At 59.8% G+C, this 14,916-nt stretch overlaps 2 protein-coding genes across 3 annotated transcripts in view; one reads left to right on the top strand and one right to left on the bottom strand.

Annotated features, from left to right (window-relative positions):
• The window catches only part of LOC117650261 (autophagy-related protein 16-1), a 183,139-nt gene that overhangs the window by 109,878 nt on the left and 58,345 nt on the right, over positions 1-14,916 (bottom strand). The gene's annotated exons all lie outside the window — the stretch shown is intronic.
• Positions 124-14,916, top strand: part of LOC117651390 — a 55,917-nt gene continuing 41,124 nt past the window's right edge. The window contains exons 1-2 of the mRNA XM_034395397.1: positions 124-580; positions 14,229-14,430. Of these exons, the coding sequence (XP_034251288.1) occupies positions 124-580; positions 14,229-14,430 (659 nt within the window). The remainder of the gene's footprint in view (positions 581-14,228; positions 14,431-14,916) is intronic.

Here is a 14,916-nt window from a genome sequence, read left to right on the forward strand (position 1 = left end):
GCCGTACGGACGGTCGGTCTGAAGGACTGAGGAGTGCGAGTGCGTCCTATCTTGCGTAGCGGACCGTCGCGTGTGCAGTGCCAGTGTGTGAGTGAGTGACTTTCCGCGCAGGTGTTCGCGACCATGGCTGTGCGCTTCTCCACCGTCGCGGTGCTCCTGCTGGTGGTCGCCGGCGCACAGGGCGCCACCGACCCCATGCGGACCAAGGGGCGCCAGGAGTCGGCCACTCCGACCTCCACGGCCGCGTCGGCGCCGGCCGCGGCCACCACGGCGGCGCCCGCACCCGCAGCCTCCGCGTCGACCGGGCCCTCGGCGCCGACCTCGGCCGGGCCGTCGGCCGGCGAGGAGCCCCCGTCAGGGCTGTCCGCGCCCGACGGCGACTGTGACCCGGACAATATCGGCTTCGAGCTCATCACGGGCTACGTGTTCTCGGCGCCCAACGACCTCCTGGACTCGCTGCCGGGCACCCTCATGCTGACCGACTGCCTCGAGGCCTGCCAGGGCAACGACTCGTGCCAGGCCGTCAACTACGAGACGGGCCTCTGCGTCCTGTTCAGCTCCAACGCCGACACCTACCCCGGTGAGTACTGTACAAATAAATCAAGCGTGCCCAAGCCCTAGGTCGGGACAAAAAATGTCCCAGCACACACGCTAGGTCGGGTCGAAGGATGGCGGTGAGGCGGTCACTGGCCGTGCCGGGCGTGCCGCACAAAGACCATTTTTTCCGTCGCCGCGTGCCTCGGGAGGCAATGGCTTCGGAGCGCACAACGCGAGGCGCAACGCGCACGGAACATCCGGGCTGAATAAATAATTCGGCGATAGAGCCGCATAAGCAGGTCGAACCACTTCCGCTGCACCGCTGCAGCGCTGGCAACGCGCTCCGAGCAGGCCGAGCGGCGAAGCGGCGAAGCGCACTGCCCCTTTCAATCTAGGTCTAAAAGTAAACCGACGCGTCCAACTAGTACCGGAGTAGGCGAGACGGCTGCCGTTCGGAACCTGCCAACTCCAACACACACACACACACACACACACACACACACACACACACGCGCGCGCGCGCTCGCACACTCACACACACAGAGGCACGACCTGACCGGGCACGTTGAGGCAGGTCAGGTCTCGGCCGCGCTAGACTCCGCCATGACTCCGCCGGCGGCGGCTAAACACCCCCCGCGTCTGCGCGGATCATGTTGCTCGTGTTGTGGGCCGTCCGTCTGCGAGCACAGCGTGTTGCACTGCTCCCGGGCTGCGACTCCAAGACCTTGACCTCGTCCAGCAGCGAGGACCACGGCAGTGGCACGGCACCCAACCGGGACCCGGCCGGTCGTGGCGGCGCGGCTCCGCCAACGCGCTGCCCGCAAACGCGGAACGCACGCCGGGGAACGCGTCCAACCCGTTCCTCCGTAAACATGTCGCCGGGCAAAAAAAGAGCGGCCGTCATCCCCGCGGAAGCAGTTCGCTTTTGTTTGGAGCGCCCGAAAGCGGGCAGGAGAAAGGAACGGACGTTTGGCAGGGTAGGGACGCTTTACTGCGAGACGAGCAAAAATGCGTGAGAGGTGCGCCGCCGCCACTGGATTGCGTGCGGACGGACGGACGGCCGGCAGCGGCGTAGCGCAGCGCAGCGCGGCTCGAAACCAGACCGCTAAGGAACACACGACGGCCGCTCCATCTGCGTTCGATCTCCGATGCTCCGAGCCGCTCGCTTCCAACCGAAACGCGCTGCGCTGCCTCTGCTAATCCATGCAGCAGCCGAGTAACGCGTGTGCTCCAGTATGATAAGCAGTGCCCGCCCCGCCCCGCCACCCCGCCGCCCCCGGCACAATCGTAAACCGTAATCCACCTGCCAGCCTCGGCTTGCCCAGGGAGTGCCAAAACCCGGCGGAAGCTGCTGCCCACTGCGGCGCCATTTCGGCGGTTCTCTTGCCGGCATTCCGAGGGCTCTGCGGCGCGGCGGTCGCGGTAGTCTCCTTTAAATGAGTTTAGAGGCAGCGCGCGCCGCGTGCGTTTGTGGTTTGGGCTTTATACATGCGGTCGGGGACCATCCTAAATCACCATCCCGTTGGGAGAATGACCGCCCCCGGGTGAGCACGCCGACGGACGGCCGGACGGTCGGCCGGACGGTCGGCCGGACGATGCCCCTTCCGCCCATCGCGCGGGGAGAATTTCAATAAAAAGATGGAAACAGTGCGGTAACTGTACAAGTGCCCACGGCGCGCTCCGATACACATAACTCGCGGCCGATTACTTTATTGATTCGTTCCGACAATAAATGCGATACGCGCGTCTCTCGCGGCGTCTACTCGCGGCGTCCCACAGACGTACAGACGCAAACCAGTTGGGGATGCGGACAAATTAACGGAAGGTGAATTAATTCCAGCGGCGGCAGGGTGCTTTGGGGGAATGGGCACCGCTAGGCTGCTGCCAGCCAGCCCAGCAAGCAGCCCAGCCTGCCGCTAGGCGATCAACAACTTTTACGAGCTGGATCACAAGTGCACTCACACTGCGCCACGGGGGAGGACCCGTCGCGAGGAAAATAAAAAACAGGGCATCGAACTCTTAAGGATATAGCTCTAGGCCAAGGTCAGGCACCTCTTTGTGGCAGGGCATGCCAGGCCGAGCGCCTCCTCGCGTCCTAGAAGTACTAAGGGCCGAGAGAAAAAAAGCACACATCCCTGCCCCGTCCACTGTGGTGCTTCATTGGTACAAAGTGCACATCACCGAAACAACTCGTAATTTACAGTTTACCAATATAAGTTTTGGAAATTTTGAAAGTTTGAAATTGCTTTGCATGCCTTTTGGGACTTTACTTAACAGCACCGTTTATTCCACAGTGTTTGTTGTGTTTTGTTGTCAGTTTCCTTAAATTTCATTTAAAACGTTGATTTTTTTTTTCATGATTTTAGCATCATTGCTATTCAAATTTAAACTTTTAAAAAATTGATTGAAACGGTCAAAACTTGTGGTGTGCACATGGTGTTTTTGGCGTCGGATAAGCCACATGGATGCCAAAGCGCTTCCGTTTTCTATTAACGGTAAGGAGAGGGCCGCAAGCTTGGTCTCACACCAGTGACCGTGGCGCGGCGGCGCGGCGGCGGGGAGGCGCACCGCGGCGCAAGTACGTCCGGACAGCGCCGCACCTAACCGCGCATCGCCGAAGAACGCCTCTGGCCCAAGTCTCTGCGGGCCGGGGGGCGAGGGAGGCGCGGGGTGGGGGCGGGCGGGAGGGCGGCCAGAGATTCGACCTGGGCTGCCGAAAATTGCAAATAACGATGGTGGCGAGCGAACGAAGGCAGGCGCCACGACACTGACACGGGTCACATCGGCAATGACCCCCCCTCCCCCCTTTCCCCAGCGCTCCCAGGCGACAGCGACTTTCGCCGTAACGGCTCACGGAAACGCGACAGTTTACCCCGGGTGATTTATGAAATGGCATCAAAATGATCCGCGAGGCGTGGGAGTGGATGAGAACGATCGGAATGATCAGTGCCCCGGTAACGTAACGAGGCGACACAGTTCATTTTCAATTTAAATACCCCCCGCACAACCGTTACGGTCGCCTGCATGCGCCAGGCTGCCGGCCCAAGCTGCAGGCCGGGCGGCGCGCGGCCTTCGATAATCCATATTGAAATTGCGTTACGGTAACGGGCGCGGGGAGTGGGAAACGCTTCTCAAAAGAAAGGAAATTCCGTAAAAGCATTCGAATTTGTACAACGAATAGAATTTTCCCTGCGCGGAAAGACAACGTCGGAGGGGATTTACGGTGTGACAGCAAATAATGCTTGCACAGCCCCATGACGGCGGAGCGTCCCACAGCGACAATAGGCGCGCGGGGAGGGGAGGGGCTTTACTCCACTCGCACCAGTTGGCGTCGCGGCGCGTCGGGCCGGCGTCGGCCTGCGTCGGCCCGCCTGGCGACGACGAGGCGGCAATGAGCGACCTTCAGGTTCAGTGCACTCGGAGCCCCCGGCCCCCCTCAAGCCCCCCGCAAGCCAGCCAGCCACCGGATGGGACCGCTTTGCGGAGGATCATTGATTGGGAGGAGAAAGGCTTGTACAGTGTCCTCTTTGCAGAGTTTGGTACTGTGCGTGAGTGCGCACGCGTGTGTGTGTGTCTGCGTGTGTCTGCGTGTGTGTCGCACGGCAGCGTCCAGGTCGGCAGGTGGGTGCGCCACACACCGCGCGAACTAATGCGGGCGTCGCGGCGTGGCGTGGCGCGGCCTGGCGGGCAAAACGACCACGACGCCGAGGAGGACGACGACGCCGCGATGGATCATCGATGCGACGCTCAATAACACTTTTAAGCCTCTCTCTCGGCGAGCCGTCCGCACTGTCGTCGTCGACGTCGGAGGAGGAGTTGGAGTCGGAGGGGGGACGGGGTGGGCGGGGGCGACAGGGAAATTCATTCTATCCCATTCCTCTCTCGCCTTGGCTCTGCCTTGGCAACGCTGCAGCAACAAACCAACCATAGGGCTGCAAGGCCAGCCGAGCAGTGAGGCGAGCAATGTCTGTCTCGCCGCCCGTTACATCACCATACAGACGCAAAGCAACCTATTGGCGGGATGCACAAATAAATAACTGCAGATCGGATCTCCACGAGGTGGGGCACATTGAGACGGATTTTTCCCTTGAGTACTTTAGGGATAGGCTTGGGTAGCATGCTGGAACGGCCAGGGTTTGCTTACATTGTGCTTTCATGTATGGCCCTTCATCCTGTAGCGTTTTCAGCCGGTGGAGAAATTTTCCCCAGAGTCTACATCTGTCCCAATGTGCCTCAGCTGCCTAGCATTCAAAATCCGCCGCGGAAAACTTTCTGCTGAATCTTGCGAGCACTCGCATGAATAGAACCATTCAGAAGAACACGCTGCTCAAAATGGAGAAGTTCTGTCTTTTGTGTTATTGTCTCTGATACTTTCTAGAAAGCCCCTAAATCCTAAATTCTAACTGTAAGAACCACGCACACGATAAAACTTTTTATTTGTTTTATTTGTTACAAGACAATTTATGACAGATGTGGCTGTGCTGTCCTAATGTCCCAGCAACTTGGCAATGTCCCAATGTGTACCGAGCAACTTCAAAAGTGGACGCGGTTTGTCCCCCGGACCCAGTCAAGCGCGTACCGAGCTCGCTATGAACTTCAAGGAAAATTTCAAAAGCTAGAAATGGACTAAATTTTGTTAATTGTGCTACTTTTTCGTCGTTTTTTATAGAATCCAACGTTAAGCCCACCTGGATCCCTAATGAAACAGCCAGTTCAGTCACCGACTCGTGGAAACAGTAGCAGCACTACTGAAGAATTCAACCATGCGGTTGCATTACGCCTTTTTACTCCCCTTTCCTTTTTGTCGTCGTCCCTCGCCGGACGGTGCGAGCTTACAAGAGAAGCAGCAGCGGAAACAAAAGAAAAAGACCGAAAAAAAGAGAACAGGGGCGCAAAGAAATAAGGGGCTAGGAATTTCCAGCAGATAGTTCCAGATTAGATCCAATTACACACCGCGATCGGTAAAACGCATGCAAAACGCACTGCAGCGCCAGCCGGCCCTTGCCCGCCCCGCGGCCCTGCGGCCGTGAGGCCCCGCCCCGGCCGGACAAGCCGCGTGTGCGCAAACAGGGATTCCAGGCCACAATGGGCGAGGTGTACCGACTCCCACGGTGACTTGGTGACTACACGCGCTACCACACACACACACACACACACACGAGTGTGTGCCATTCACCGGCGAGGGGCAGCGCGAGCGGAGAGTGACTCCAAAGCGTATGAGGAGCTGCTTGTTGTGCGACAGCCGGCATACACTGTCAACGCCGAAAATACACGGACAATGCGCACACACCTGCGCGGGCCGGCCCGACCTGCAGCGCCAGCGGACCGCGACAGGTGGCATTGTTTATCGCGTCGATGATAGACGCGGGGCCCGTACAGCCTTGGCGCGAGCTGCGAGAAGTTCAACGACTGCAGCGCTCTGCGCGTGCACGCTGGCCGGCCGGCGGCAGCCCCGTGCATCATGCAACCATCTTGGCCACAGCAGAAAGCTCCAAAAAAAAAAGAATGGAACAAAAAGCTGCCAGGACTACATCGCGCTCGACGGGGGTTCGAACCCTCGGACACTCACGCGGCATTCGGCGGGCGGTGTGTGCAAACATTGGCCGGGCGGCCGGCAGTGCAGCTGCAGGTTCGACCGAAATTATACAACGTATTACACGAAGGGGCTCGGCTTCCAGCAGGGAAATAAAACAACCGTGATGCAACGGCGAGGTGTGCGCAGTGTGCGCGGCAGAGTGGCGGCTGCCCTGTGCTTGGCCACGGTCTTGGACTCCTCGACGCCGCTCGGCTGGCTTTGGGCCCCTTGGACCCTCGGCACTCGAGCGTGGCGGGGCGTGGCGGGGCGTGGCGGGGCGGGGCGTGGCGGGGCGGGGCGTGGCGGGGCGCGGCGGGGCGCGGCGGGGAGGTGTGAGCAGGCCGGCCGGCCGGGCCCTGGCCAGCTCACCTGTCCGTGCCCGCTGCCCGGTACGGTACACGCCGGAACACGTGGACGCGGGCTTTTCACGCCTCGATCCCCCGCAACGTAGCATTATCAGGTGCAGCAACAACTGCACACGTGTCCGGGCCGCCGAGCACACAGGCGAACAAAAAGCAAACAATTACGCGAAAAGACGATAATATTTCATGACGCGCCGCGAAGGACGTCCACTCCACTGGCAGGAGGAGGCGGCAGTCATCATGGCGGTAATGCAGCGGCACAAAAAGTGGCGACTAATGAAAGCGCGGCCGCTTTCGGGGTCCGCCGGCCCGCCGGCCCGTCGGCCCAGGCGATGCAAATCTAGTGAAGGACGACACAAGAGGGGGAACGGCCCCCGGGCGTCGCGGAGCAGCGCAGCCCTGGGAAGGATTCTTCTCCTCGTCATGCACGGTGGCAGGGCCGTGGCAGGGCGGTGGCGGGCAGGCCCTGGCGGGCTGGCCACGCCGATGGCCACGCCCCGCCGCCACGCACATGATGACGGCCGCAGAGCCTCTCATTTTCTTATCTGGAAATGAATTTCTATTCAGCGCACGGCAGCGGGCTGCAGCAGGGATCACACACACACACAATGCCCGTAATACGGTGTCGTGCAGGCACCGCCAGGCAGGCACGCCATTCCGCGCTAAAACAGAAACAGATCGCCGCGATACTACTGCACTTACGCCCGCCACTTCCGTTTTGTTTTATTATTTATATTTTTTTTCCAGTCGCATACATTCTTTGCATAGGCGGCTTTTTTGAGAAACAGAGTCCCTTTATAGATGGCCGGACCGCGCGCCGCGCCGCCGCGCGATCCTATCGCAAAATAAATTGAAAGAGAACGCCTCTGCGAGCGGGACTACATTTGAGAAATGGTATCGGTTCACGTTGCGCGCTTCGGGCGCGCTTCGCTCGCGCCGCGCCACCTCATCGACGCGAGCCAAAGACAGAGAGGACACAAAAAGATTAAGCCCGCGATAAAATTCCGTATAGAAGACAGTAAAAAGACGACGAAACGAGAGACAAAAGACTGTTCGCTATACCGCGCAGGGGAGCGGCGGGGGGAGGGGGCGATATGGACGGAAAGTACATAACACCGCGGTGCAGGCTAGGCGATGTCGACGTTGTGGCGATGTTGTGGCGATGTTGGGCGATGCCTCGTCGCGGCGCGTTCACACGATCGAGTCGAGCACGCTCCCAGCACGAGGATGTAGCAGAGCCAGCGGAGCCCTCCGTAATCGCGGCGTAAGTGGCACTGCCGCCACCGCCAGCACCGCGGCCTCCACGCGGCACCGCCCGCGCCGCCCCGCACCGCCAGCCTCTTCCTTCCGACACAGCATTGATTGGGTTTTTCGTCGGCCGCTCCAAGTATGGGGAAGCGGGAGAGAGAAAAGTTGAATTTGGCCAAGACTATACTCGTCAACCGCCATTCATGTTAAACGAAAAAAAAGCAATGGAAAGAGTTTTTGTGCAATGTTTGAGACTTCGGTAGAGTAAGGTATGAGGAGAGAGCGGGCGGCGACCGAAAAGACACGAGTGCATTGTAGTAGCGATGATAGAAGTTGATTGACTATAAAGAGGAATTCACACCTGTTAACCAATTATTCTCAACCAAAGCAAGCACCCGGCTGCCAAAATTATTTTTGCAATAAAAAATAAAAATTAAAAGACGTAACGTGCTGACCGCTAGGGCGCAGGTTCCGGACAAAAACACGCCACCTTTGCCTCGTTCGGCTCCGCCTGGCTCCGCCGTGGCGCTTCGCTTCGCCTCGTCGCCGCGCCGTGGAAGCGGTAACCTTCACGACGCGTGTGAATAACGGTAGCGCCGCGGCGCCACTAGCAACGAGAGAAAGAATGCAACACGTGCTTTGCGTACCTGCACAGTGCACACACAGTGCACACACGGTGCACACACAAGGCAGCCGACGCGTTCAGGACTTGGCCCGGAAAAGGGGCTTCTGGAAATGAGTTAATTATCTTGGGATAAGGATGCAGCCGGCCATCCTTACTTGGCGGCTTCGCGGTGAGGCCTGCACTTGCACTGTAGCCGCACCAGATGCAGGCCATAACAGCCGCAGCCCCGATTTTCCGCAGCCACTAACTCCAGAGTGTGGCCACCGGCAGGCACTCCGGTGCGGCCACTCCGGTGCGGCCACTCCGGTGCGGCCATTCCGGTGCGGCCACTCTGGTGCGGCCGCGCGTACAGGTCTCCGCGAGGCTTTGTTCCTCCTCCCTTCCCCCTTACGCATAGCAGCGTCGAGAGGTTCATTCAGTGTCTCTCTCCCTTCGTCGCTGACCTATCCCGCGTGGCTCGGGGGTCGCAGCAGCCGCCCTACATCGCACGAAGGGCACGCGAAAGTGCACACGCTGAGAAAAAAGGCCTGCAAAACCGCTGCCGAGTATTTTCAAAAGAAATGAAACGTTGGAAAATATCAAGTTATCTACCATCAGTGCCAGAACATGGTTAAGACGTAGAGACTTATTTTAGCCCGAAAGTTTAGAAATTGTAGATGTTTTGAAAAGTGCTAAAAATTGACGCAATTGAAAGATAGTCACGGTTAAATGTAAAAGTTCATGTTTTTATCTTATTAACTGTTGGGTCACGCGATCCGATCATGGCTTCAAAATTAGTTTCCAATCAGGGGGCCAGACGTCCACTGACTCCGGTAAATTTATCACAATTCATTATCAGCCCATTGAGGCGGCAGACCGAGAAACAAAATTAGGAACATCGAATCGGCCGCCTCTTCCAAATACAGTAGTTTTGAGCGCGGCCCGCCCAAAACGGGCGGTGATACGAATCGCCTCGGGGCGGGCCGGCGGCATCGCGGTGCAGGCACTGCCAAGGCATTGCCAAGGCACTGCAGTGCATCGGGGCGACCCGCTGCACTGATCGTGAGTCCCGAGAGATCGACTCAATCGGGGGAAACGGTTCCGATTTGCAATCGGCGTGGGAAACGCGGCCCATGTCCCCCTTGCAAGGCCTTGTCCCGCTCCCCTTCTCGCTGGGTCACAGGAGGAAGAGCCACATGTGGAAGCGCGGGTTGCACTTTCATCCCAGCGCTGCTGCCGTGTACATAGTGGGTCAAAGCTGGGCGGGCCGGCGGCGCGCCGCGCGCGGGGCAAATGTAGTGCAAGTGGCCGTCCCGAAAAGAACCGGCAGACATTCCAAACACAAAAACGGGTTGCATGCACTGGCCGCGCGGCCAGCGACCCACATCCCGTGTCATCCACGCAGCGGCCCCTCCCTGGGCCCCTCCTCGAGCCGCGGGGCGCGTTTACCTCGCGCACTTTGGCACTTCCGCCTAATAGTCCCCTACGCAAATAACATGTGGCGGGACACGCACGCTCGCTAGCGCAGCGGCCGGCGCAGCGGCCGGCGCAGCGGCCAGCGTAGCGGCAGCGTAGCGAAGCACTCCGGGAGCTAGCCAGCTAGCCGGGGCCGCGGCGTCCCACACGGCACTGCCGGCACTGCTACTCCCACTGATGACCCCTGACCAGCGGCCGGCAGTATGCCACTGGGACACATCCTGACTGATAGCGCGCCGCTTTCTCCCTCGAGGTGACGATGCCATCGCTCACGATGCGCAAGGTTTAATCGCCCGACCGGTTCGGGCTCAAAAACTATCGGAGAGACCGGAGGGACGATCGTGCACATTCCATATTTTCATAATAATCAAAACAGGTTGCTATTTGAGCAGCAGGAACTTCTAGGGTTTGTTTCATGTAACTTGAGAAAACGTTTTGAACTGTATTATTTTCCAAAGCAAAACTTTCCTCGGATAAAAAAAAACTGGATTGGGAACTAAAACGCCAACACGACATCCTAAGTACTTTAACCGTAGTTGCAACGAATCCAAAAATGATGTCGAGTCATTTCTTTGCGTGCCCCTAATGAGATTAGCCTTACAACGTGCAAATTTAAGCGAGACAATCGCGGCAGCCCGTTACACCGTGGCGCACACCTTCGAACGGGTCCCGGCCACCTGGGAACACCCAGCGCCGCCGCGGCCTCAGCGCCGATACTACGAGCCAGGACCTATTATTTCCCCTTTTTTCATCACGGAGAAAAAACTGCATGCTGCCGCAAGCGAGCAGAACTGATGTAATCCAAATAAGCAGGCAAGCCTTTCCGCCCAAAATTGCGAGGGATCCACTTCACAAAGCTACTAAGGCATCGCGGCACAAGTTCCGTCCGCCGCGATGTTTTTGGGGCCGCGCGCTGGGAGGTGTGGGTTGACAACCCCGCGTCCCTGAAGTGCTATTGATTGGGCAGGTCTTCACGGTGGCGACCGGTATTGATGGCTGCCACTTCTCCAGCCATCAACTTCCACGTGCGACCTCGGCAAGCCGGCAACGTCTCCATCCCCTCACAAAATATGCACGCTGATAAGCGCCTTACGCAAAGTGCGCAAAGTGCGGCCACCATTGTGGCGGCCACCGCCCCAGACCGGTGCGTGCGTGCGCGTGGTTCGCACGAGGTGTAGTTAGTGCTTTTGCCTGGCGGCGGGGCGGGGCCGGCGGGGCACACGGCCAGGGCAGCCAAAGGGCTCGGCCGGCTCGGCCAGACAGGTGCACAGGACTTGGCTTCCCAGCAGAAAATGAAACGCGATCCCTTTTCTTTCCCGCGGATATATCAGCACGCCGTGATGGCATCACGACGACGGCGGCGACGGCCATGGCCGTGCCAGGGTTGCAGGCGGTGCTACTTGCCACACCAGGGGCCTGCGCTGGGCCGCGCTGGGCTGCGGTCGGGTCCCCGTTGTTCCTATCTGTGTCAACATAACACGTTAACCTCAGCCGTGCCGAGCTGCCAGCCAAAGCACACGGTGCTGCACACCATCAAGCTCGGCCTGCTGCAGGCCGCCTGCAGGCCAGCCCGGCCAGCCCCGCGGGGTAAAGACCGGGCTGCATGCGAGCGTGCACTGCGGCTGTGGCCGAGCGGCCGAGAGTCTGCGGCTGGCTGGCGCAGACTGGCGTGTCGCTCGCGAGCACCACTTTGTAAGCCAAGTGCTCATTACTCGTCAAAGAACGGGTGCAAAGAGACCAGGCAAACACGTGGACGGGGAAACAAGACGCGCATAAAAGTCAGTCTGGCGGGCGTCGCGTCGGCGGCTGTGCGGCGAGGGGGCGTAGGGCTTGGCGCAGGGCGCGGGGACGGATTCGTCACTCTCACTGCAGGGCGCTGCGGGGCGCTGCTGCGTTGCTGCTCGCTCCGCGACGGCCCCTCCACGCCCCTCGCCACCGCAGTCTCGCCGCAAAGGGTCACCGGCAGGCGAAGGGCCACCAGTCAGCCGAGGAAAAAGGGCCCCGGAGTATCAGTCAAGGAGGTCGTGCCCGGCAGCCCGGCGGGCCAGGCACGGCTAGGCAGCCCGCAGCGCGGCCGGCCGGTAGCGGGGCCACGGGGCAGTAATCCAATCCACAGCCAGCCAGGCCGCGTCACTGCGCTAACAATGTCGGTAACGAGGCGGTGATGGAAACGCTCATGTGCGCTGACCGCTAGCCGCCCCGCCGCGCCACGCCCCGCCACCGCTCGGCGCCTACACCCACCCCGCGACCCACTAACTGGCCCTTCGTGAGTCAGGTATCAATTTGGGCCCACTGTGTCCGCGCTCGCCGTGCAGGCCAGCCCTCCAGCCCTGCAGCCCCGTCCCTGCCGTCCCGGCCCCCCTCTTTTTTTTCCTTCTCACTCTTAAGCGGCGTCGGAAGGCGGCCAGTGCCGCGCGGTGCCGCGGCACACACGAGTGCAGCACAGTGAAGCGGCCCGTTTGGTGTCGCTAGGCTAACGGGTTCCGTCGGTCAGGACGAAACCATATCCGCGCTGGCCGTGGCCCTGGCCGTGCCCAAGGCCCCCCGGCGCGTCGCGGCACGTCGCGTCTCATGGGCGAGGGCGACGCCGGCCGACAAGAAGCAGGAGGAGAAAACGGTAGCGCTACGCGTCGGCGCCGCCGGCCGGGGTCGAGTCCGGCACGCCATTGGGCGGGCGCCATTGGGCCTGACCCGCGCGGCCCGGCGACGCCGCGGCGGCAGAGGCGCCAGCAGCGCTAGTCGGGGCGGCGGGTCATTCCTTCGGATAGTAAAACAGCGTCCAAAGGCCTCGGCGCCTCGCGGCCAAAAATATAAACAAGCCGGATTTACGCCGCGACGCTCCAGATGAAAGTTCCGTGTCGGCAGTGTAGCATCGCAAATAGCTGCGCTCGCGCTGCGCTCGGCTCGAACCGGTTGGCCGCGTGTTGTCAGGCCGCGCAGCGCCGCGCACCGGCCAGCGTCAATGTGACCTGATACACAACATGGAGGTATGCCCGCAGCCCGACTCGGCCCCGCCCGGCCCGGCCCGGCGAGCAGCGCGCGCCCAGAAATTGGTCATCACTATCTCTCTCGCGCGACCCCGAAATTAGCCGCACCCTTAATTCGTATTCCAGAGCAGGGCCGCGGGCCGCGCGTTCCGACGCTGCACTCCGCAGCACACCGTCCACCACGCGCTCCAGGTGCCCGCGCCTCCCACTCCCCGAAGCCTCCGTGTGACTAATGAATGGCAGCGTCACATGATTCGGAATAGCAGTAAACCACACATACACACACACAGTAATTGTTGATGAGTAGAGTACACACACTAGGAAATTGAGCGGCGTGCCGTACGGCTATGTCATTTCCCGGGAATGCTGCAAATGACTCCCCCGTCTTTTCCCTTTCACGGCCCTGCAGAGCGGTTCCTGCCGGTTCCCGCGCGTTACGTGTGTGGCGCTGCCTGGGCGCTCCACGGATGTATCCCGTTACTACAATGGCATTGCTTTCCGAAGATGAAAAATTTCGCGATCGCGCGCGGCTATAGCGAATGACACAGTCTGAGCACATGATTGCCATAAACAAGCCAACCCCAACCTGCCGCCACCCCATATCGGGTCGAACTGGTTGCAGCCTCCGCGAGCTCCGGAACTATTATTTTTTCCTCGGGCTCAATCCTTCTTCAGGCTTCGGGCTGAAATAATGCGCCTTCGGATTGCCTCTTTGTTCGAGACAGGCTATTTCTCGCAAATCTCCTCGGGAGTCGAGTGTGTTATTTATACCTTTTCGACATGCCCGTATTGAGCGGGCTTTTTGCGCCAAGTAACGGACTGCCTTTGGCAGCCCAGCCTTGGCTCGATTGACGGAGGAGGGCTGATTGAGATTTTCAGTCTCGGAAACGAAACCGAGTTTCCCGTTTACTCATCTAGCCTCGGTATTCGCAGCGCGCGCGCCGTTTAAATTGTGGCGGCTTGTGTCGCGCTGCCGTCGACAAATCATGATAATTACTAGCCGCCTGTCGTCGCGTGTATCTAAATGCAAATCAGCGCGAAATGAAGACTAAACTCTTGAAATCTCGCCGAGGTTATCGCGTGCATTGCACTGCATGCACGCGCCATATTTCAGGGAAGATAACGGCGCAAATGGAACCGCTAAATGTCGCAAATGGTTCAATCTCATATCTCCGGCCAGCCCCCCCTCTCTCTCTAGAGTAGACCCGCCACTGCGGATCAAGATGACTGCATGCTAAAACAAAAGAAAGGGCTTTGTGAAGCCCTGCACCGCTGCACGTTTCCAGGATCCGCTATAAAAACGCACGATCGCCATAAAGGACCCTTGAGGGCACTTCATCGTGCGGCGCGTGGGCCAGCTTGACGAGTAGCCGCTAAGTGAAGCCCAAACACTCCGCCACGCACCTGATTCCTAACGGACTTCCCTTCCTCTGTTCCAGGCGCCCTCAGCAGGTCGCAGTTCCCCGTGTTCACGATCTACGCCCAGAAGAGCTGTCTCGGCGTCAAGCCCTGCGAGCGTGCCTGGTGCTTCGACCGCGTGCAGGGATACCAACTGTCGGGATTCACGCGAAAGCAGACGCCGGCAGCGTCGCGGCAGGAGTGCCTGGAGCTGTGTCTGGGCGAACGAGAATTCCCCTGCAGGTGAGTCAAGCGAGTCATTTTGTCTTTTTGTCGAGGCGCGAGGCCAGCCAGTCTTCCTTTGTCTACGTAGCCCGAGCAGCCCATGCAGCGCGGTCAACTAAATACCGACAGCGTCATTTCGCTCCTCGCAACGCGGCAGGTTCCAAACGCGTCCAGCACACCAGTTCAAAACTCTGCCGCGCCTTATCTGCGAATAACGTTTCCGCCGCATTCCGAGGCCGGCAGGGACTGGGGCCGTCGGGCCGTGGGGCCGTCTCGGAGGCGATACGAGGGCTGCCCGCGCGGCGCAGCGCAGCGCCCCGACGGGGCCCGCCAGCCCGCCAGGCTGCCAGCGCCAATCAGGCATCAAGAATAGGACATAAACCTCCGAATAGCACCGCCAAGCCGCATTCCGTGCGCCGCCTGCAGTCAAAATGTCCAAACCGTAAGGACACCGCACCGCGCCGCGGCCGCGCCGTGGCGCCCGCCATTGTTCCGCTTGTCACG

Source organism: Thrips palmi, unplaced genomic scaffold, assembly GCF_012932325.1.
Source record: "Thrips palmi isolate BJ-2018 unplaced genomic scaffold, TpBJ-2018v1 HiC_scaffold_5, whole genome shotgun sequence".
In the NCBI taxonomy this organism is placed as follows: domain Eukaryota; kingdom Metazoa; phylum Arthropoda; class Insecta; order Thysanoptera; family Thripidae; genus Thrips; species Thrips palmi.